Source organism: Patiria miniata, unplaced genomic scaffold (genome assembly GCF_015706575.1).
Source record: "Patiria miniata isolate m_02_andy unplaced genomic scaffold, ASM1570657v1 HiC_scaffold_17, whole genome shotgun sequence".
In the NCBI taxonomy this organism is placed as follows: Eukaryota; Metazoa; Echinodermata; class Asteroidea; order Valvatida; family Asterinidae; genus Patiria; species Patiria miniata.
In genome coordinates, this window is record NW_024037055.1 from 3,582,762 (window position 1) to 3,606,495 (window position 23,734).

Here is a 23,734-nt window from a genome sequence, read left to right on the forward strand (position 1 = left end):
CTCGAGCGCAGCAAAGTGCTCGAAAGTGGAATGATAGAGGGCGCTCTAGTCTGCGCACATTGACATTTTGAGAACAGCCTCGAAAAGTGTGATTTTTTGAAGAAATTAACAAGTTAGGCCTACTCGTACTCATGGAAGCGCCTCTCACAATGCAACTCCAATTTACACAAAGAGGAAGGAACACAAATGACTTGAGGTAACGAATATAGTTTTGCCTGCTCAATCTTAGGCACGCTGCTGGAAGAAAGATCGGATTCATCTGGGATAAAATATTACGGCCTATTCTTTCATTCGCGCACTGGACTCTGTCAAGTGTCATGTCTGTCAAAACTCGGTGCTAGCGCACGAGTCAAAGGCCGGGCCACATGGGTTCCGAAAGACGGAGGAAATGGCATTTTCTCATGATAATCACCAGGGCTGATACTCGGCATGCGGGTGCACTTACTATACCCAAGCATCCTAATTTTCAACCAAAAAGGGGAAAATAATGTTGGAATATTTTATGGAGAGTCAAGAACATTTTCAAAGTATTTCCTAACAAAATTGGAAATGTTTCTCAGTAGCAGATTCATATCTTATCATTTTTGCAATGACTGACCTTCGTTGAGATGATATATAATATGAATATAAGGCCAAAAAAAAATAATATTTGGTCTCTGCATGGTCAGACCAAAGTTCCGGAATTGACGCAGCCACACGGCTTTTTTTTTTTTTTTTTTTTCTTCTTTAGCTTGGATTGTACAGACAAGGTGGGGTACTATTTTGCTTTTTTGGTGTCCTCATGTACATTGGTGTCCTCATGTACATAGGCATGATAGGTGTCCTCCATAATTTGCCTTGGTGCTTTCGATCATTTGCCTTGGTGCAATTTCCCATTCCTTGGTGCTCTTTGGTAAAAAAAATTGAGGAGGTGCGGAAATAGAGGGCGCTGTTGGAGCTACCGCGGAACATTTTGGAAAAAAAAAAGATCGACGCGCATGCTTAAAATTGACGGGCGCGCTGACCAGAGACCGACTTATTTTTTTTTTTGGCCTAATAATAATAATAATATAAAAAGTGGCGTAAGGTTGCAACATTTTTTCCTAAAAGAGGACTTTCGTGTGGCTGTGGTTCTTCCACCACTGTCCTACTAGTTTATTTGCCACCCCCCAATTCCACTTATCAGCATCGTTTCCCAAACATTTTTGAACTCGTAATAGTCATATGTGGCTATCGCTTTGAGCACAGAGTTTACTCCAGTGCGTGGCCGGCCATGATTATCATAGTGGGTCTAGAGGACTTTAAACTCTTGTTGTGTGGCCCCAGTTCAGTAACCTTCATACACACCAGACAGTGTTGCCTCGCAGTTTTATCAATGTGGCCATCAAAGGGATGGCATCAATAGAATAGGCCCTATTGGGAGCTGAATCAACAAAAACGCGAAGCCAAAGTTCACAGTATTGTTCAGTCTGTTTACACCAGTTTAGATGCACAGACTGGGTGGTATACAGAACGGGACAAGATTCAACTGTTGAACTATAGCATTGTACATTTGCAATTTTACCACCATTTTAGCCATGTAGCAGTTGAAGTAGAGAGTATAGCTAGGCTACTAGTTGACAGCTTTTCTTCAAGTTCGATATGTGCATAGACATTGTTTGGACAACGTCTGCTGGGCGAGTTTGAGATCTAGTGCCCAGCATTACAACAGTGAGGTTAGTAGGCCTATTGACTTTGAATAAACACATTTTTATTTTAACCTATTGCTACACATTTGGGGTTTTGTTTGTTTTTTAGGGTTTTTTTTGTTAAGGAGGAGTTTAATTTGAAGTGGTGTACACAAAAGTGTGCCTATGTTAAGATCTAGGAATATTTGGCATGCACATAGTTTTGTGAGAACTTATTTATCAAGAATATTATATTTCACAGATGCCATAGGAAGAACAAAGTATATTGTGGACAGTATGTAAGAATGTACTTGTACGTTCCTAAGGCAAATAACCAATTAAGCCAACCATTCAAAGTGAGCTCAAGAAATTAACTATTTTCATTGCAGGTTTGAGACTTGGAAACAGCCTACGATGGACGGTCCAAATGAAACCGTCGACGATCCATGGAAATGGTTTTGCTGCAGTAATTCCTCCCTCTGGACGAACAATGATGTAGTACGGACGGTCTGTCTGATTGACGTTGCCAATTTCATCTGTCACACTGCCTGTTTTGCCCTGTCGTCGCTCATTCTGCTGATCTTAGCATGTTACTCCTTCCGTAATGGATGGGACGTGAAATATCTAAAAAGGTAACGAGGAAATAAAGCACTCTTAAAACTGTTATTATATACACTATTAATAGTACGGGACGTGCCTTTGATGCTACAAGCATGGCATTTGGCACACAATTCAAGAGTATGTCATGAGAAAGATATTTGGCTATTGAAGATTTCTCCTGTGAATAAAATACAGTTAGAATAACAAGTAATGGCAGCCATTTTGAAAGTTATTAAAAGTGCTTGTTAATCTACGTATATTTTTTGCAAAGGACAAATCTGCCATGGCCCTATAGCCAAATATCTTAAGACATGTACAGGTACTCTGACTAGTTGTAAGGTGCGACCTCTATTTAACAAAGATGTGCCCAACAAGCCTATTAACTGTTGCTTCTTTGACTGGTCGCCAGGAGTATGGCAACTGTTTGGCCCGGGTGGCAATGTTTTTATTTCTCTTTGCCTCCATTGTGTGGATAGGGGAGGGGATAAGAAGAACGTTTGAAAAATAGTAAGTTTGGAGCTTGTTGATTGATACTATGCAAGAACACATCCTTAATTAAATTCTGTTCTTAACTACATTTTAAAAGACATCCACTTAAGACAGTTAATGTGTTGTGCTTGTTTGTACTAGCGCCTACTTCTCTTGGACCGTTTTTCTTCTTACTACAGGTATCCTCTGCATTCTGCTCAGTGGATCCTAATGCTCCTCGTCATCCTGCTCGACCTCTTCTCCGTCTCTGAGGGGCTCCTCACTGACGAATCCTTCCGTGTCAACGGGCTCACCGGGATCGCATACCCCACCCAGCCGCACCTCTACATCCCGCAGCTTTGCGCGCTGGCGTCGGCTTTCATGGCAATGCTGTGCTATCACTTCATGGAGGCATGGCGGCTGCCTCAGTTGGCCTGGCTGCTGATGGTCTACTGGGGTGTCTCCTTGATCGGGGAAGTGCTGCATCTCCTAGGGATCATCAGGCTGGAGCTTGGATCAGTTGCTGTGCTCCGATTTGACCTTTCTGTGCTCTCACTTGTGGTGTACTTCGGACTGTTTGCTCTGCAAGTTAACAACATCAGGGTGAAGGTAAAACAGTCAGACTTTTGCCCTTCATCATGTTTGTATGCATACCACTGTCTGAAAGCTTATAAGAAAGAAAACACAAGCTTGGTATCTTTGAAACCGAAGCTAGTCCAAGAAAAATGTGGCAAGATAACGACTCGATCACTGTGGCAAGACATTTTGATGCAGCAAGTTGTAGTTGTTATTCAATGAGTGGCCATATAACTCAATTCAATGAGTTACTATCTCAATTTGTGGCACCTTAGCTCCTGTAACTAAATAGATCTTTAAGGTAAAGGAGACGAACCTGTGTTTAAAGGAACGGACTGCCCATCTCTCTTTCGAAGCGCTTGGGCCAGACTCGGGTCCATGAAATGCTGCTGTGGGGGGATCACCACACCTCCTCCACAGTGAGTCTGTTACCTTCCCTTTGTCTGAGGGGCTCTTGAAAGTGGTAAAAAAAGTGCACTTTCTTGTTCGCGAATGAAGCTGATCAAACTTAATTTATGCATGTTTCGATTCCCCTCCTTCTAACCATTGTAACAGGTTTGCAGGTCCAAAGTAACATCTCACAAGAACCACCCTCTGGCTCCCCAGGACACCATGAAGTTCACCCAAGAGTTCAGCAGCTTCATCTCTGAGGTGACTTACTGGTGGCTCAACTGGGTCTTCCGGCTCGGCTACAAGCGACCCTTGGAGATGGAAGACCTCGGGCAGCTCCCTGAGGTCCACTCGGCTAGCTACATCCACGAGAAGTTCAAGGAAGCCTTCAAGAAGGAACAGGTACTCCCAAAAAATCTTCCACTCCTTGAGATTTTCACTAAGCACCCTGCTGAATCCAACCGAATCCAATCGGCAAAGTGTGCTGTCCGTTGGATGCAGGAAAATCTAACCGTAGCAAACTCTTGGAGGTCTACTTTGAGATCTACATCCACGGGAAGTTCCGAGAAGCCTTTAAGAAGGAACGGGTAAACCTCAAAATCTCCTCGTCCTTAAGATTCTAAGGTATCTCACTGAATCCAAGAGATGCTCATGTACTAAACTCAAGTGCAAGTCTGTTGGATCGAACAGAATCCACCAACAGCTATGTCTGGAGTCTGTTAGATCCAACAGAATCTAATAGTGGCAATCTACCGGAGGTTCACTCTGCGAGTTAGTCCACGAGAAATTCTTTCATACAGAGCAGGTTAACCCTTACTGTCCAGATGTCTTCCAGGCATCTTACTGATTCCAAGAGAATCCAGCGACAGCAAATTGTGAAGTCTGTTGTATCCTACAGAAACAAACAAAGGAAAGCGTGAAGCCTTTCAACGGAAACTTGCTTTGGGTCGAGAAATATCAAGATGAAGTTTCACAGTTTTCTAAGAAAAAAAGTATATTATCCACTGAGCTGAAATTTCAACAGGTTATAATAACCTGCTTCTGATTTATTGTTGTTCCTGGAATCGGCAAACTTTGGTTTTATTTAGGTGTTCGCTACCTTTAAATCTTGGCAATTACATTATTAAATGTTTTTGTAACAGGAGAGGGCGAAGTACAAGGGTCTCAAGCCGTCCCTATGGCGGGTCTACTGGGCCGTCCACGGATGGAGGTTGGTGTTTGCGCTCTTCCTGAAGCTAACTGGCGATATGTGCGGGTTTGTCGGACCCTTGGCGCTCAATGGCATCATCTTGTGGGTGGGAAAGGTCAAGGATGGATCTCAGGTATGTTGAGAAATTGAAAGAATTCGGTAATATTTTGATTGATCACCTTTTTGTTGGTTTAAGATAGTTGTTAATTTCCTTCTTTTTGGAGGGGGGTACTGGAGGCACATAGGGGTCCTTAATTTTACGAGCAGGTACTGTTCTCTTACTTCTGAGCTGGGAGGGGGGCAGAGAGGGGGATGGGGTACGCAATTTTTTCCAATCACAAACATATCAGTTAAATTTGGTACATGATTTGGTACATGTACTGTAAATGCATCCTAGTCATTGAATTGCGTACTGAAAGTGTAAACTTGATTGTGCTAAGTTCATTTTGTCCAAGTTGTCTTGGTGTCTTATCTCACCCTCTGATAATAATCAGCTGTGACTACGAAGCAACTTTTGATAATGTGAAGTATTTAAGAATTTCTGTTGATGTTTATGGCGTTATTAGGTACCCAGTGAGCCCCATTTCATCACGGTATTGGAGTTTTTTCAACATGGCTTGGTTCTGGTCGCAGTCACGTTCATCGTTGCGTGTATTCGTACGCTGCTGTTGCAGACGTTTGAGTATTGGTGCTCCCTGGTGGGAATCCACATCCGTTCCGCAATACAGGTGGGGAGAAAATGCCATGTCTGATCTTGCTTGCGTGAAATTTTTCAAGAATCTCTTTAGGGTTTTTTTCATTTTGTTAAATCCTGTTTCACCAAGTCTCATATGTTTAGTCTTCATGGTCGAGATTCCTAATGTTTCAACTTTTCTGTAACTACTTTTGCTTTCTGCATTTCTGACATTTATAACAAGGAATTAGAATATTCTTACAAATACTGGATTTCATTTCCTTAGTCTCCCAAAGAATAACAAAGTGGACCATTGCAAACGTCAATACCCTGTCATCACAGGTTCAGCGCAAATACTTACTCCCAAAAGAGATTTTTTTCGTGGTGTACCCGCAAGCCTACTTGCCTACTTAAATTCCTCAGTGAAACAGTTGCGAAACTCCTCCTTTTTCCCTCCTTTCACTGATGTCATTCACCAAGTGAAGCGCTGTGACCCAATGGTTATGGTGTTCAGAGATCATGGTGCTTGTGTTCTTGGGCAAGACACTTTACTACAGTTGCCTCTCTCCACCCAGGAGTATAAATGGGTACCTGTGAGGGTAAAGACTAGAATGCGCTGATCTCGAGCTGCTGCAAAAACTGGTCTCATGGCCTGATGAACAGGGGTAATAACTCACATGAAGCGCGCTGAGACCTTTGGTAGAAAGCGCTATAAGCACCACATCATTTTATTACAAATTTTACAGACGATGGTATTTGAGAAGTCGCTTCGCATCTCTACCTTTGTCCTCTCCAGCGGTGAAATGACCACGGGACAGATCACCAACCACATGTCCACGGATGCCATGAATGTCTCCGGTATGGTGGAGTTTCTCTGCTGGATGCTGACCATGCCTATACAGGTGAAATATTCAAATCGGAGAGGCAATCCCTTGCCGATCCCTCCGTGGGTGTTGCCATGTTGCCATTAATTATATTTGTCGACAATATTTGTAACTGCATCCCTTTGCCATTTGCCCTGCCACAAAAGCATCACATCTGGTTTTGTCTTATGTTTTTTTTGTGTTTTATGTCACCCATGGTTATCCACCACCCACCCCTTGCCAGCCCTGCCCAACTTGCAAACACACCAATCAGATGGCATGTGACAAATAATCCACTAAACAGTTACGATCTCACAAGCGATTCGATTGGCTGCAGGTTGGAGTTACCAGGGTCACGCGAGGTTGAAGGTCAGAAAACTTGCCAACTCGCCAATCAGATGGCATGTGACAAATAATCCACTGAACAGTTATGATCTAACAAGTGATTTGATTGGTTGCAGGTTGGAGTTACCGTGATGCTCCTGATCTTTCAGTTGGGTTATTCCGCTGCTCTGGGCATGGTGATCTTTATCTTCATAATTCCTATGCAAATTGTTATGGGGAGCTATATGGCCAAGCTAGAGGAACAAAGTTTGGTAAGGCACGCTCCAGCGTTATTGCATATGTTGTCCTTGAGCAAGCCAGTTTATCTTGATTCGATCATTTTTTTTCACCAAAGAGATAACGAGAGATAAACACAAACCTGATGAGTCATGAGAGTCATATGCAGACATGACTTGTGACGTGGTATGTCAAAACCAGGCAGAATTGAGCAGAGTTACGAATGGAGAAACAGCTGCAAATGACATGGGGATGATTTTCAGTGATTTTGAGATTTTTAAAATTTGTGATGCTTCTCAAAATTAAAATTTGATCCAAAAAAATATTTTCTTTTCAAACACTTTTAGAGAGGCATATCATTTCACAAAATGACGCTTTGATGCGGAACATTTCAAAATTTAATAACTTCGCTTTGGAATGTCCAATTTCGAAAACAAAGCAGCGTTTGAAAGAGCAAGGTCTGTATTGTATTAATATTGCAATAACTCAAAATTGACAAATTGAAAGTGCCTGTGTTTGACATACCACATCACGCCTTTTTATTTTATTTCATTTTATAATTTTTTTATTATTTGTTTTTATCCATCAGGGTTTGTCCGACAAACGTCTCAAACTGTCCAGCGAGGTACTACAGGGGATCAAGCTACTTAAAATGTACGGCTGGGAAGATCTGTTTGGCTCAGAGATTACAAAAATAAGACGTTCGGAGATCTGGGTAATGGGCAAGGCGAGTGTGTGCTATGGGGTTATAGGTGAGTTTCATACATAACCCTCCCAGATTCCTTTTAACCGCATCTTTTATCATCTTCATTACATGGATTTAAACTAGAAAGCACTCAGAGAGCGCAAACCTCCGCCAAGGCTTAACAATTCCCCGCCGTATTGTCAGTACACTCAAAAGACATACTTGCATAAATGGTGAAGAATCCTTAGAAAAAAATCCTGGACCCAGATCCGGATCACTTCCAAAATCTAATGGATTTGTACTTGTACCAAGGACCACCCCTAGAATTTTTCATGCAAATCCGTTGATAACTTATTTAGTAATCGTGTTAACAAACAAACCAACAAACTAATCAAATCTGATGAAAATATAACCTCCTTGGTAGAGGTAAATATAAGATGTGATGAATTTAGCGATTTTGCTTGTCTCCAGCTGGTTTTAACTGTTTGCACCTCATGCACTCGTCCTGTGGAAAGAGTTAGACAACACTACGGGCACATAGGAACATTTGCAATCGGAAATTGTACATACCGATTTAACGAAGAAATCTTTGCTCAAAGTGAAAATAAAACTGGTAGTAAACACCCTGTGAAATTATTCCGCCTGCAAATATATCATTCAGAAGTTTTGCGGTATTCGGAGTGGATGACAGATAAACACGCAGGAGCCAAGCCGGAAATATCTGTAAGCGACCCGCTGGAAATATGCGAGGTTGGAAATATGAGTGTGCTGCCCGAGGGTGATGGCTTCAACCCACCTGGCTTGAGGTCGAGTGAAAAACAATCCCGCGCCTCGTTCTGTCCTTGTCAAAATAATCCCGGCGTTAACTGGTTAAGATTTTGAGCAATTTTGTTGCCTCAAAGCGAATGATCCTCTATCCCTTTAATGTTGCAAAACATTTAACTCAATGTGCTACATTTTCTCTCTCAGGTTCAATTACAGAAGCAGCCCCCCTCTTGGTGACATTAGTGGTAAGAATGTGACTTTATCAAAGTTTATTTGAAAACGGAATATTATTTGAACGTCCGTCTTAGGCAGATGGAGTGAACTCCAAAACATGGCTGTTTAGATCAGTTGATAGAGTGCATACATGCCAGTATTGAGTGGGGAGTGTGGCCTAGTGGTTAGGGTTCGTGACTCATGATCAGAGGGTCAGGGGTTCGAATCCAGCTGCTGGCCATATGTTGTGACCTTGGGCAAGTCACTTCACCCCCCAATCGCCTCTCTCCACCCAGGAGTAAAAATGGGTCATGGCATTACCTAGGGGATTGACTGCAATGGACTAGCATCCCATCCAACAGGAATAGAAATGTTTTCACATGCCTAAAACCAGAGATAAAAGACAGCCTGATAGGCCAAATTGGCTTGTGACAGACTTTAATTGTTTCTTTATGGCATTATTGGCAATTAAACAAGCACTTTCCAAATTCTAGCCTTTTTTGTTTTTGTTTTGCCTCAGTCTTTCGGCACCTTCACGGCCCTCAGTGGTGAGGTCCTGACCCCCGATGTGGCTTTCTCCTGCCTGTCCCTCTTCATGCTCCTAACAGAACCTCTCTTCCTGTTCCCCATGGCCCTGTTGGTCACCGTCAGCGGTGCCATCAGCACAGGGCGTCTGGCAGCATTCCTGGCCGCCCCCGAGGTGGATATGAAGACGCTGGAGGCCATCAAGGTGAAGAAGCAAGAAGCACCTGAAGTTGTGGGAAGCCGTGAAATGCATACAGTGAGTGTTCTTGTAGAAGTTGATTGCACAATGTTTTGTCTATAAGTGTGAAGAAACAAATACATGGCAATACCAGCGTTATGAAAGGAAGTGTAAAAGCCAATTAACCATGATATCAAATCAGTGACCCAGAGAGACGATCAAAAAATTCTTTCAGCATTTTTTGGTCATTCTGCTTTAAATTTCAACTTGCGAATTGGACTAGACAAAATGTCTTTTCTCTACCTCAAATGTTTTAAAACATTTGCTGGTAAACGTTGCTTCTTAACCCTAAAAGAGCCTGGGGGGGGCAGATTTCCCCCCCCCCCTGGCCCTTTTAGGGTTAAGGCAGAAGCCACAAGGTGCTCTTTTATATAATCCATCATTTTTTTTCTTCAGCCCGACAATGACATGGATCCTGACGTCCATTTCACTGATGGCGACACAGAGGCGCCACTACTCAAGACGAAAGCGCGTTGCTTTAAGGACGCCTCACTGCACTCCTTGGTCAGCCAAGACACCACCTGCTCCTACGGCTCAACGGACTCATCCAGTCTGGACTCACTAACGGGCCTGCCGAGTAGCATTGCAATCAAGGTTGGAACATGATAAATATTCCCCTTTGGTCCCTGCGACCGGTGGCTCGAATCCTACCCAAGTCTATGTGTGCATACATTTATCTCCTGAGTTATTAAGCGGCACCATTGTTGTACTAGAGCAAAGTACAATATCCTCCTGACAAACTTAATCAGTGTGCGTGCATCTCAGTTTGATGGAAGTTAGTTGGTAGCAAGTTTTACGCTGTTAAAATGTATCGTAACACAGGCATTCTTTCTTTTCATAAGGCTGTCGCTTTTTACTTAACTTGTGATGGACTTGTGACTCACTTGTGATTAGACTTGTGATTGACTTAAATGTGATGTGATTTTGACTTGTATTTTGACTTGTTTTGACTTGATTTGACTTGATTTGACTTTTGAATGACTTGTGATTATCATGTATGTGATTTGACTTGTGATTTGACATGTGATTGACTTGTTACTTGATTCTGTAACAAATACCATATTATGCAGGTTAATAGAAAAAAGTTAAAATCAGACATTGTATTTTTCTTTTAAAGATTGAAAATGGTTGCTTTGCCTGGGATCCAGAAAGTTCTCAGCCAACACTTCAGGATCTGAATGTCGCAATTCCCACAGGTGCATGTCAAATAATGTTTATTACTCATTTTTAGCTTCCTTTTTTTTTCTTTGCTTCCTTGCAGGTACACATTTTCTAAACAGTTCTCTGTCAAGCTACAAGCTGTATAAAAATAAACACTCTACAAGTGATAATTAGCCACTTCATTCCTGCATCAATTTGGAAAATAATGAGGGGTTTATTTTGATCAAGCAGTGAAATTTGTGCACATTTCAGGAAAGTTGACAATGGTCGTTGGAACAGTGGGAAGTGGGAAGTCTTCACTATTGTCGGCCATCTTGGAAGAAATGACACTACAGGATGGGAGCCTACTGATAAATGGGTAATTGAATTTACTGCGTCTTTCATTTTTGTTACGCTTTTAATTGAAGAGCATTATCGAGTGTCTTTTTTACTGTCATTGAACATATGAATTTAGAAGAAACTTTTTTTTTTTTTTTCATTTGTAGAAGTAGGAATTCCATTGCTTATGCGGGGCAGAAGGCGTGGTTACTGAACACATCGTTACGGGAAAACATCCTGTTTGGTCAAGCCTTCAACCTAAAGAGGTAAGTCTTTGTCATTGTTCATCTCCTGTTACTTTTTATCCTGGTCTGGCATCGTGGTCGTAGTGTTGAATTCAAGATCTGTCAGGACTTATGCACGTTGTGGGTTCGAATCCAGCCCAGGGTTGTGGTGTGAGTGTCGTTGGGCGACACACCTTGTCACTGACTGTATCTTTCAACAAAGGGGTAAAATGCTTACATATGAGGGCAGTGGTGTTTGAAGTAGCTGAAAGCAGTGGCTGCATTGAGCTGCATCGGCCATATTGAATTGAGATTGAGGTCAAATCTTCATTTTCGGGAACTTGTGTAGAGAACTGAAAGCACTACATTACAAATTAATACCAGTCAGGCTGCTCCGATGAATGATTTAAAATGTGTGATTAAACATACCTTAATGTTTTAAGCCAAATATTAAAAAAAAAAAGGGAGGCTAGAGTGAATAAATAGTCTGGCACCATCCTATTCAACAGTTCACAATTTATGAAACACATTCAGGGAACACGACAAAAACGAATAAAGTTCATACTCCCTAGAGAGCTGAGAAGGTATAACAAATGTTAAAAGTGCATTAATAATATTAATTTCAGTAATAGTTAATTTAATGCAATAGACCATATGTTACATTTGTTTACAAATTGGATGTTGTGGTCATATGATGCCAACTTTCAGCGAACAGTTCTCTTCTGCACTGCATGTATATCTCTCGAAATATGAACGGTTTAAAAGTGTGGACATATACTGTATAATGTGGGCAAAATAACATGCAAAAGATGCTTCAATGTTTGAGTTGCCCGGTAGTTGCCTGTGGGCATAACGTCACAGGGCGTGTGGTCTATATGAACCCTCTGTTATGAATCCTATCTATCTGCAGGTATCGTCGCATCATCGCTGCCTGTGCCTTGGAAGCCGACATCGCAATGCTGCCGGCAGGCGACCAGACCGAGATCGGGGAGAAGGGGATCAACTTGAGCGGGGGACAGAAGCAGCGGATCAGCGTGGCGCGGGCCATGTACTCTGGACGGGATATCATACTCTTGGTGAGAGAATTTTGACTAACTGCCTGGATTCCATGCAGCAGTAATACGTGGTCCTGCGACCCACTCATACATTTTAGTAAAGACATTTTCTTCTTCAAGATATTTTGTTTATACTGCCACATTTTTGCCTCAATCCTCTCCCAAGTTTATGGTGTGGATCAGCGTTGTAGTCGAGAGATCACAAGACCAGCCTCAAGACCAGACACAAGACCAGCCACAAGTAACGGGGCAGGAATGATGACAAAGGACTGCCTTTGATGCAGTTCATTGGAATAGCTTGGGACTTGAATTGCGACTGGACGTCTTGAATTGATCTTGTGATGGTCTTGTGGGATCTCGACTACAACACTGATGTGGATATTAGGAAAATCAAATAATTTACAATAAATTTGAAATTTTAATATAAGAAATTCAAGAAAATTAAGTTTGGAATCATAAAACCATTAGCCTTACCCCATAAGTTCCTGTATCGCCCAAACTGTCATGCCTGTTATTACGCCCTATCCTGGCCCAAACCGCCAAGTTGAGCAACGTACGGTTTTATGGAGTCATCAAAGAATTGATACAATGTAAAACATCATGTAATACATATGTAGTACAATGTAGTACAATAGCTAAGTGGTTACAACAATCTCTGCAGGATGATCCGCTATCGGCGCTCGATGTCCATGTCGGCAGCCACCTCTTTGAGCATGGCATTCTGGGTAATCTGCGCAAGAAAACGAAGACCGTCATCTTGGTCACGCACCAACTGCAGTATCTGGCCCATGCTGACAAGGTAGGGCCAAGTCTTTTGAGTTCTTTATGCGAGTTGTAGGCATACAGTCAGGCAAGGATGCTCTGACTAACTCTGACTTTGTTACTGTTTAGAGGGGAGTTGTACACCGTTCGTTAGTCCCCACCAACCTCTCCCAATGGCCGCTGGTGGTAGCTGACTGTGCCAGAAGGCAATTATACAATGCAAAGCTATTTAACAATGCATGTACTTCTTGTGTGAAAGGGTCATGCACACACCGAAATGCTGACCTGCGTCAGCTGGCAAAACAGTTTATCCAATGAGAGCTGAGAACGTTTTAACCCTTGGTCATCGGTGAACAAAAGTCGTCCAATCAAGATCAACACGAACAGCCCCCACCCCAGTGCCTTTGGATAGGGAGGTGCGGAAGAGCATCAGTAACTCTTTCTCCTTTTCATTTGGATTTTCCTAGATTTTACTGATGAGAGACGGGCGGATAGCTCAGGAAGGAACGCTACAAGACCTAGCGGCAGCCGAGCCAGACCTCTACAGCGGCTATGAGAAGGCCGTCAAAGGGATGACAGACCTGGAGTCGGAGGCCGAAACAGACGGGGAGTCCAGAATTCAAGAGATGATGAAAATCAGGAAGCAGATTTCAGGGCAGCAGTCGATATCACGAGACGAAGAAGTCGGGGAAACATGTGGTAAGGCTAATGTGGGGTTGGGTCATGGTGCCATATGCCCCTCCCCTCCTCGGAAGAGTTTAAAAACAATATTCAGTTTGTTAATGTACAGCTTTGTTTACTTGCCACAATGAAGAGCACCACCTGCAGCCTCTTTGTGTCATTATCGGCCGTTTTAAGCAGCGCCCCCGATTGTCTGAAGAAAAAATCCTAGCTGACTTCCAGCAAGGAGCGTCTACTTCTGAATGGTCATTTCTTATTCCAGTTGATGAGAGAGGTCGTCTGATGGCTGAAGAGGAGCTGGAGCGAGGCTCTGTTTCTTGGAGGGTCTACTTCTACTATGCCAAGGCCATAAAGCTTCCCATAGCCTTCGTGATACTGCTGGTCTATCCCTTACAAGCCGGCGTCACCGCCGGTAGTAACTACTGGCTGTCTGCCTGGTCAGAAGCGGGATTAAGCTATGGAAATGTAAGTTGCAGTAGTGACTTCAGATTGCTTTGGACTATGTGATCATCAAATCTATTTTAATTGATGCCGTAAAGAATTTGCTGTGCATGTGCTCATTTTGGAGGATGGAAGAGAGCGGAACTTGTATATCTGAAAATCTTGCAATTCGTGTTTATCTTCATCTCCAAATAATCCTTGTCTGATTCCAAAGTATATTGAGTAATTTTTTTTTTGCTTCAACATTAATTTCTAGTTCCTTGCTTCATCTAGACTGTTTCTTTTGATTCGTCTTGCATGTTCATGATGTTCTAGGTTTCCTCCATGTCTTTTGGTTGTTGTTGATTTATGATTAATGAATAAAAGACATGTGATGATGATATGTTGATGTCAGGCTTAAACCACTCAAGTGTTGTTGTCTTTACAGTAAAATTCTCCATACTTGCATCTTAACATTCAAGCTTGTCTTGAAACCAGATGTGAGTGTGAATTTGTCATGCCTTGTTGAGCTTTGGCATTACCTAATCACAAAAAGTGGACAGCTTTCAAAGTTAGCGAATTTGTTTGCAAATGTTTCACAACATCAAATTTGCTTTTGGATCGATTCATGAACCAGATCTGTTAGTAACTGTAAGTTCTTGAAGAGATCACCTATTCAACATGCATTTATCTATCTATAAACTGTCCTAGGCCACAAACACCGCCTACTATATCGAGGTCTACGCTGCTATATCAGTCGCTGGTTTATTGACTTCCTTCGTTACCACAATGACTACAGTCACAGGCCTACTCATAGCGGCACGGCATCTTTTTAAGCTGATGCTGAGTAACGTCATTCACATGCCCATGAGGTATTCCCATTTGTTCTAAACTCAGGATTGTTTCCAGCCAGGAGAAATGAACAGAACTTGACCATCTGTGGGGTTTTTTGGGGGGTTTTTTTGGAAGAAAAATTGAGTTGCAGTAAACTTTCTTGAACGCCTGTCTTTATTAACCGTTTGAAACAGGCCACGTGACAGACTCTCGACCAACAAGAATGGGTAAACTGTCTTAGGTATTTATGAATGCATCAATAATTATTACATCATTACATTCAAATCTGCAGCCTTATAATTAGTACTTTTCCAGCCAAAAGAAACGTTTTTGGAAAAAAAAGTAATATTTTTCTTTCTATCTTTCCCAGATTCTTTGACACCACTCCCATAGGTCGCATCATTAACAGATTTTCGGCAGACACACACACTATAGATGAGGTAAGAGCAGTATTTCATTGGACTCATCATTCCCCGATATTAGTTTAATTATGTAACCCTCCTCTTGTTTGATCATTCACAGACAGTCAAATATTTCTTCCACTTGAAAACAAGTACATTTAAAACCGGCTAGGGGCCTGGTCGCGGATGATGTCCCTCGTCTTCGGCTTGGGCCACTATCCACATCAAGTCTCCTAGCTGGTTTTAATCATACTCATTTAAAACTGGTCAAGCACATGTTTATTCCCTTAAAAACACATGGCTTCTCTCCACCCAGGAGTAAATGGGTGCCTGTGAGGGCAGAGATGGTTATTGAGATTGAAATAGCTTCCTTGCGCCTAACAGGCTGCATTGAGCTGTATACTCCCCAGGGAGCTGAGATGGTATTTGGAATGTTTCATTGGCCCAATGAGCAGGGTAATAATGATGTAGCGCCTTGAGCACCAGTCCTGGTGGATACGTGCGCTTTATAAATACCCACTATTAATATTATTATTATTATTATTATTATTATTATTAAAAACAGTCACTTGAATGATTTTTACTGCCGTGATGGCGTAGCTGAAAGTGCCAGCCAGAGAGGGAGGCATTTATTGTTATACTGAAATCAAACTATCCTTCTTCATCTTGATTAGTATTATTTTGTCTGTATATTTTCGGAAACGTTTTACGCGTTACTTTTGAAATATTTTCCAATTTTTAAAAAAAATTTTTTTCCAGAAGCTGATGATGTCCTTCGACGCAATCTTCTACCACCTAACGAACATCTTAGCTGCTTTAATCATCAACGCCATCATCAGTCCGCTCTTCCTCGTCTTCACCTTACCCTTCTGTGTCTTGTACTACTTCATCCAGAAAGTCTTCATCACAACCTCCAGGTTGACACACAAATCGAGGAACTCAACTGGTTTTTTTTGGGGGGGGGGGGGGTTTCAGAAAAAAACTACCATATTTCATGAACCCTGTGTATTTAAATTTGGATTCAATTTACTAAAATACAACTTCTGTGTTTTCTAACAGTCCCAATTTCTTCTTCGTCTTTTTTTGGTGTCAACTTGTACAATGCATTTAGAGTTCCCCCATAGTTAAAAAATCATTTCATGCTAACTTATTAAGCTCTGAAACCACACATTTGTTTCTTTTGAAATGTGATTTAAAGTGTTTTCAACTTTTGCCGTGATACAGAGAGCTGCAAAGACTTGACAGCACCTCCAAATCGCCCATTTTTGCCTTCTTTTCTGAAACCCTTGGCGGACTGTCTTCTATAAGAGCTTACCGGTGAGTCTGAAATGAGTGTTCACCCTTGCCTTACTCAACCCATCCCCCCTAACACCTCCACCCCAACACTTCACCACCTCACCACCCGCACCCCCACCACCCGCACCCCCGAACATCACCACTATCCAGAACTATTTGTTGTACTCCACAGTAGAGCACGTGAGTTTATTGAGTCGGAGGCTTTTGCCAAACTTCTGTCAAAACAACTTGCGTCAAAAATGTCAAAACTGACCCAATGTCAAATATATCCAAAGGGCGTCATGTCCAAATAACTCAAGCAAATGTATACTGAGGATTTAAAAGGCCAAACTTATGTCAGATGTCTCAATACAACTTTTGTCAATATGGTGAAAATGACTTCACGTCAAATATGTCAAAAAGTTTGTCAAATATGTCAAAACACCTTGGAGGTCAGACAAATGTTTTATGGGCAATGTTCTTTTGAAGGATTGGATTTTACGTCAGTTTAAATCTTGGAGCGGCTGGATTTTTTCAGCTTTATATTTTGTTAAGATCTTTCCTTGGTAGAGCACAGTGTTTTTTTCCGACAGCAAGCACCAGGCATTTTTTGACGACATCATGCAGCGAGTGGCCACCAACAACACAGCATACCTGTACCTGCAGACAAGTATAAAATGGCTGGCAGTCAGATTGGTGAGTCAGTGTTGCCATGGAGATGTAATGTGTGCTGTGCATCACCTGTGAGGGCGCTGTTTCAGGGATGCTTTTCTTTTAAAGTCCACACAAGTTCTGCAAGTCCACATAATTAAGTCAATTACAATAATACAGTCTTGCGTGACAATGAATAAAATGAATTGTTACTAGACGCCTCCCTTTGTCGTTGTTCATGCCCTCTGTTTTGCGATCTTACTTAACTTGACTTTTGACCTACTGAAGTCATGATTGTCTTCAAATTGTCTTGTGATTGTCTTGAAAACTTCTGCTTAAAGTTTTCACAAGTTTTACCCTGAATATCTGTTGCAGCTCTTAGTTGTGTGTTTAGAAAAAAAGTAATTTTCAAATGAACCACACAGGGAAACTAACTAGGTGAATTTTATTATTTTTGTTTTATTAGGATTTAGTGGGTGCATTTGTTGTACTAATATCGGGCCTAACAACTGTACTGGGCGCCCTTCACGGCACTGTGGACTTAAGTCTAGTAGGCCTAGGCATCAGCTATGCACTCATGGTTAGTACTGGAATAAACATCTTCAACTGACTCTTTCCTCCTCTTTACTAATTTTGGGGTCATCCTTGGTATTGTTTCAATTAAATTGGTTTCATTCCACATTTTGGTAAACATATTTTCATTTAATTTGAGTTCATTCTTGTAAGCTTTTACTTCTTTCTAATCTTGATTGATTTTCGGCAACTATTCATTTTGGTCATCCTTAATTCATTCACGGTCAACTGGAATAATTTCTGATCGACCTTAATTCATTTTGGTCAACTCTGTTTTGTGCCCATGCAGCCAACCTGAATTTGTTTTCAGGTAGACATTAGATGCAATTTTTGTTTGTTTGTTTGTTTGTCACAGGTATCCATGTTCCTGCAACAGTTGGTCCAGTATATGGCCGAGGCCGAGATGGAGATGAACGCTGTGGAGAGAGTCAAGCACTACACCACACTCACAACTGAATCTTACCAAGGTATGCGCAATTCTAAGGGGCGCTGTGCAGTTTTTGTCATATCGCTTGGTCTCCCAGTTTGAGATATTCTTGGTTTCCACTTGTTTTTGACAGGTATGGAGCCTCCCTTTGATTGGCCATCCAAAGGAGCCATCTCTATTGAAGACATCTCGGTGAGGTATGCCGAGGAGCTAGATCCAGTACTGAAGGATGTGACCGTCCATATACAGGCCGGAGAAAAGGTATTCAAACATCTCTAAATTTTTTAACATTGTTGTCCTTTTTTTTCTCCAAATGATCAATTGCATTTGCAGATCCAGGAGGGTCTACTCAGGTTTCTTACACACTGGACTTCACTCTCATAATTTTTCTCAGTCGATCATCAACCCCTCTGTGAAAGTTGTCGTGCAAAAATGCTAGTGGCTGTTTCGCTGATGCCGATATTCTTGATACGTATGTTGAAAGAGCCTTTAGTTAATTTGTTCTCCCTCCTAACTGATTTCTGGCTCCACCCTGATTTAAACTTTTTGAATTCCTGTTTGGAACAAGTCTCTCATCAGCTGATACGTGCTCCATACCAAGTTTCACCACTCTGCTGATAAGTGAAGAGTCTTGGTATTTCATGGTTTCTATCTTTTGCTTTGGCTCAGGTTGGGATCTGTGGTCGCACTGGTAGCGGCAAATCCTCCCTCACGTTAGCTCTCCTTCGCATAGTAGACACATTCAGAGGTAAGTAGTGGGATTAAAACCTGACTTTTTTAAAATTTGGTTTTTGAATTTCACTATTCGGTTTGAATTTTGGAAACTGAATATTCGAAACCAACCTTTAAAAAAATGAAGCCTTCCATTTTTGGGGACACAAGCTCAATGAAAATATCTGGAACATCCAACAAATTGCTCCGTGGTCTCTGATTGTGACCACGTTCACCCACTAAGGCCAAAAACAAAAAATATTCGGTCTCTGGTCAGACCAAAGTTCCGGAAATGACGCGGCCACTTTTTTTTTTTTTTTTTTTTTGCTTTTTTTTTTCCTTCAAGCTTGGTTTGTACAGACAAGGTGGGTACTATTTTGCTTTTTTGGTGTCCTCATGTACATTGGTGTCCTCCATATTATTGCCTTGGTGTGTTCGATCATTTGCCTTGGTGCAATTTCCCATTCCTTGGTGCTCTTTGGTAAACAAAATTGAGGAGGTGCGGAAATAGAGGGCGCTGTTGGAGTTACCGTGGAACATTTTGGAAAAATAAAGATCGACGCGCATGATTAAAATCGACGCGCGCGCTGACCAGAGACCGACTTATTTATTTTTTTTTTGGCCTAATGGTCTTCTTGGTTCACAAATAGCCTGCTCATTGGACTGATCAGCGAGTTCCCGCCCATTTTTTTACCACAAGTTCAACCCTGGAGTGTTTTTGTAAGGGCCCAGTGGTCGGTGAATCTAGCAAACTGTACCCATTTATCGTGGCTCGTCACTCGTCACTTTTTGTTGGCATGACTGAGCTGAATAACTTGAGAACTTCCGATGAAATTAGATAACTGTTATTCGGTTTCAAAAAAAGTAGGATAACCAGATTTTGAAATTTCCGTTTTCTCACACAGTAGTAACAAGCAATTAGTTGTATTTGGGTAGAGGACTCTGTTTAAAAGTACTGATGATTAGTGCAATTATTTAAACAAGGGAAAAATTTTGAAAGGGATTAACTGAAGTTTTAAAGTCCAGATTTACAATTTTATCGACCCAAGATAGTTAAGTTGATGTAGTCCACTTTGACTATTCATGATACAGGTCGCATATTAATTGACGACATCGACATAGCCAGCGTGCCGCTGACGACTCTCAGGCGACGCCTGGCCATGATACCTCAGGACCCGGTTCTCTTTGATGGAACCATCAGGTGAGGTCAAAGGTCACCAGATTGTTTGAAAGGTCAAATTTACTGCTATACATTATAAACAATTGTATAGAATACACTAAATTTTGTTTAATTTATTGGTTTTAAAATGAAACATTTTGTGAAATTTGTATTTTGAGATGAATTTCTCTCAAAGAAGCGTGGCTAATATACAAACTAAAATGAAAACTGCATTTCAAATATTCCCTTCCTTATTTAAAGTAATCGTTCTGAATTATCTTTGATGACAAATCCGTAGAAAATTCTGGAAAAAAATTGATGCAAAAGTGTATGATTGAATGAAAATTACAAGGGACTCTTTATGAGTGTATTTTTTTTATTACATAATGGAAGTTTTAGAAATCACAATTTAATGAATAATGCAGACATGATAGTCTTCTGTTTTGTTTTTCAACTTTTTGTGCACTAAATTTTGTCCGTTTTTTTACAAAGGATGAATCTTGATCCTGAGGATAGAAAGACAGAGAAGGAATTATGGGATGCCCTGGAGACAGCCCAGCTCAAAGAACTTGTCATGTCCATGGAAGAGGGAATAGGTTCGGTTTTTTTTATGAGACTTTTGCAGACACACTTATAAAACTTTCACTGTAAAGATACTTTTGACAAAACTTTTAAAGATACACTTGTAACACTTTGACTCTAAAAAGCATATAGATGCTTTAATACCTTGCAGTGTTTAACCGTTCCTAGGATATTTCTACTCAAACGTGCGGTTCTTGTCAGAGGAGTTGGTGTTTGGCTAGGATTTTCAGGGTCAATAGTTCAGCCCATACTAAAAAGGTCAATAGTTCAGCCCAGGCTAAAAGGTCAATAGTTCAACCCAGGCTAAAGGGGCACAATTATTTGGCTATGTGTGAATGAGGAACTTGTGACTATTAAATTATTTGACTGAAAAAGTGTTGGCATAATTTAAAAAACTAAGCAAAACAAACTTTATTTTAAGGTACAGTCCTTTAGTGGAAATTCAGTAATAAACAGAATAAGGCCAACCAATTTCTGCTATTTTATATTTAATGAATGCAACTAAATCACTTCTCCAAGTTTTTAAGCTGGGGAATTGGATTATGATATTGAAAATTATTTTAGATCATTTCTGGTTAGATATAGGGAAAGAATTCCATACCTGGACATCACTTGACACCCTGTGCACAAACCCTATGAGACTAGTCTGAAAAAGTGTTTTCTCAGTAAATGCTTCAATATTGTCCCTGCTAAATTTGACTTTTTAGGACATGTTATCGCTTTCTGATGGCTGATAGGTCATTGTAGGGAAAAATTAGTGATGTCCATGTATGGAATTCTTTCTAGATATAGACCTTTGTTTGAAACCGACTTCTAAAGGTCAAATGTGTTGTCTGCTGGCTCGATGAAATGAGTACAAGTGAAATCCTCGATCCCATCTTGCACGTGCCTTTCTTGCTTGTACCCGAATATCTGGATAACATCCTGTAATGATTTTCAGATACCTGGTTCTCAAAGTATCCTTCCATGCACAACCTTAGCACCCACAACCTCTTCGTGTGATTTGAAATCCCCTGCATTTTAATTGTCTGTCTGCAGATTCACAGGTGTCGGAAGGTGGGGAGAATTTCAGCATCGGGCAACGACAACTCTTCTGCTTGGCTCGTGCCTTCCTGCGCAACACCCCCGTGCTGATAATGGATGAGGCCACTGCGTCGATCGACGTGGAAACTGTATGTAGATAAGCTGTGTTGTTTGTTGGTTGGTTGTTTTGTTTCTTAGTCTGTGTCTTATATTAGGTAATACGTGGTTTGTGATTTGTTGGTACATGTAATTAACTTATTCTTCGTTTTTTTTGGTTTGTATAGTTCATTTATGGACAGACGAATGTGTTTAATGGGTTGATACATTTTGTTGGTCAACCATTTTGTTGAAGTTTTATTGAAATTATAATTTTATTGAAATTGTCATGCACTGTAAGTGAATTTTGTTCTATTTTACGTGATTTAAATCTGCAGGACAGAATTCTTCAGCAAGTCGTCGCCACAGCTTTTGCCTCCAAAACTGTTCTGACAATCGCAGTAAGTACATAACATTACTCTGACAAATCCCAAAGATATTTTTTAAATTTTCATCAAAATAAAGATGTGGTTGTAATATTTTTCTTAACTTTCTTTTTTGTTTGCCAAAAACAAACTTATTAGAAATTAAATGTCAAATTTATTAATGCTTTATATTTATTGTATTGGAAATTCAAAGACCAAAAAAGATTTTAAATCCAAACTGAAGGGGAAATAATTAAAATCTGAGTCTGTACTTTTGTTGTTTTACCATAGCATCGTGTGGCCACCATCTTGGACTCTGACACCATTTTGACCTTGAGCCAGGGCGAGGTCATAGAGCACGACACGCCTGAAAACCTTCTAGCCAATCCGGACAGCGTGTTTGCCTCTCTCGTCAATGCAAACCAATAGGGTAACAGGCAGCAGATGCGGATTGGATATGTGGCCCATCCCTAGGGGGTGGGGAGTCCAAAGGGACCTCCCCCTCCCTTCCAGGCTAGCAATTGCCCCCCCCCCTTCCCATTAGCAAAAAACCATAAACATACAGATTGTCTAGAATAGTGTTTTTCTTGGGGTGTGCCTCCCTAGTTGGCACTTTGGTTTCTTGCCCCCCTCCCCCCTCCTCCCTCCTGCCTGAAGCTGGTGACTGGGATTGTGGGATACTTTTGACCAATCAGATTAAGGCATTCAGAGATTCGTCCAATCGCCTGTTACCATTGCCAAACGTAATGAAAATATCTAGTGTCTGTCTGCAGAGTGGCCATACATTTACAGTTTTTTTCTTCTTTTTTTGTTTTTAGGCCTGGGAGCCTAGTTGCAAATTGTACCCAGAAGGATCGTCAGACCAATTTTGAATGGGGGTTGGGGGGGGGGGCATTGAAACTTACCCAGATTGATAGCAAGATATTTGATGGAGGAGAATGCCCAGAAAGAAATCTGAGTAACAATATAGTTTGTCTGTCAATTGTCAAAGTAGCAATTTGACTGCGAAGTGAAGGTTTTGAAAATATCTTGGATGGAATGTATTTCTTAAAAGAAAAGTAAGAGTTTCTTTCAAGATATCTCTTATGGGTAGCAGGGAGTAGGGTGCAAATTTCTAATTGCAATATGTCATGAAATAATAGATATTTGAAATAAGTTTGAATTTTTTTTTTTTTTTTTTATCTACTCGCGGCTAAGTTGATAAGATTTAAAGCAAGTCGCCACCAGTGTGTGCTTTATGGGAGGTGTATTCATGTACTTAAAAAGTATAATTTATGCGTTTGTTAACAATAATTGAAGACACAGTTATTTTCAATTACTTAGAATTTTAGTACAGGCTTAACAGTAAAATAAAGCCATCCCGAAAGGAATCTTATATACATCTTAAGATTTAAAATATTCTTTTGAAATTGTTTTTTTTTTAATTTAAATATTGGGAAAAACAAAATTTGACCAAAGAAATTTTATAACATTTGTAATCTTTCAGTAAACTTTGGATTTTTGTGTTTTTATTACTGTGGTTTGTATAAATTTCCATAATTATTGCATTCAGTTATTGTGCAATATTACTGTGAATTATCAGTATTAAATCAAAGGACCTTGCTTTGATTTGTTTGTGTTTTTT

General features: G+C 40.8%; 1 protein-coding gene across 3 annotated transcripts; it reads left to right on the forward strand.

Annotated features, from left to right (window-relative positions):
* The first annotated feature begins 66 nt into the window (after positions 1-66).
* On the forward strand, positions 67-23,712 carry LOC119723501 (ATP-binding cassette sub-family C member 9-like). 3 transcript variants are annotated; one of them, XM_038194183.1, is made up of 33 exons: positions 68-196; positions 2,036-2,278; positions 2,915-3,323; positions 3,846-4,082; positions 4,823-5,002; positions 5,436-5,597; positions 6,289-6,444; positions 6,867-7,001; positions 7,556-7,718; positions 8,621-8,661; positions 9,150-9,410; positions 9,789-9,986; positions 10,510-10,588; positions 10,806-10,911; positions 11,039-11,137; positions 12,006-12,171; positions 12,812-12,949; positions 13,380-13,611; positions 13,856-14,058; positions 14,725-14,885; positions 15,218-15,287; positions 16,008-16,165; positions 16,473-16,565; positions 17,117-17,219; positions 17,641-17,754; positions 18,103-18,214; positions 18,308-18,435; positions 18,844-18,922; positions 19,978-20,086; positions 20,537-20,640; positions 21,665-21,798; positions 22,084-22,146; positions 22,402-23,712. In XM_038194183.1, exons 1-33 carry the CDS (start codon positions 132-134, stop codon positions 22,537-22,539), a joined length of 4,839 nt encoding a protein of 1,612 aa, XP_038050111.1. In that variant the 5' UTR covers positions 68-131; the 3' UTR covers positions 22,540-23,712. The 3 variants fall into 3 exon arrangements, with proteins under 3 accessions (XP_038050113.1, XP_038050111.1, XP_038050112.1); XM_038194184.1 differs by lacking the exon at positions 68-196 and adding an exon at positions 1,201-1,694; XM_038194185.1 differs by lacking the exon at positions 17,641-17,754 and having other exon boundaries at positions 67-196.
* Positions 23,713-23,734: the final 22 nt, after the last annotated feature.

Coding starts and splice junctions, on each gene's coding strand:
- LOC119723501 (XM_038194183.1), top strand. CDS start 132: ATGGAAGCGCCTCTCACAATGCAACTCCAATTTACACAAAGAGGAAGG. Junction 9,411..9,788: donor GAAGCCGTGAAATGCATACA/GTGAGTGTTCTT, acceptor TTTTTTCTTCAG/CCCGACAATGACATGGATCC. Junction 22,147..22,401: donor AAACTGTTCTGACAATCGCA/GTAAGTACATAA, acceptor GTTTTACCATAG/CATCGTGTGGCCACCATCTT.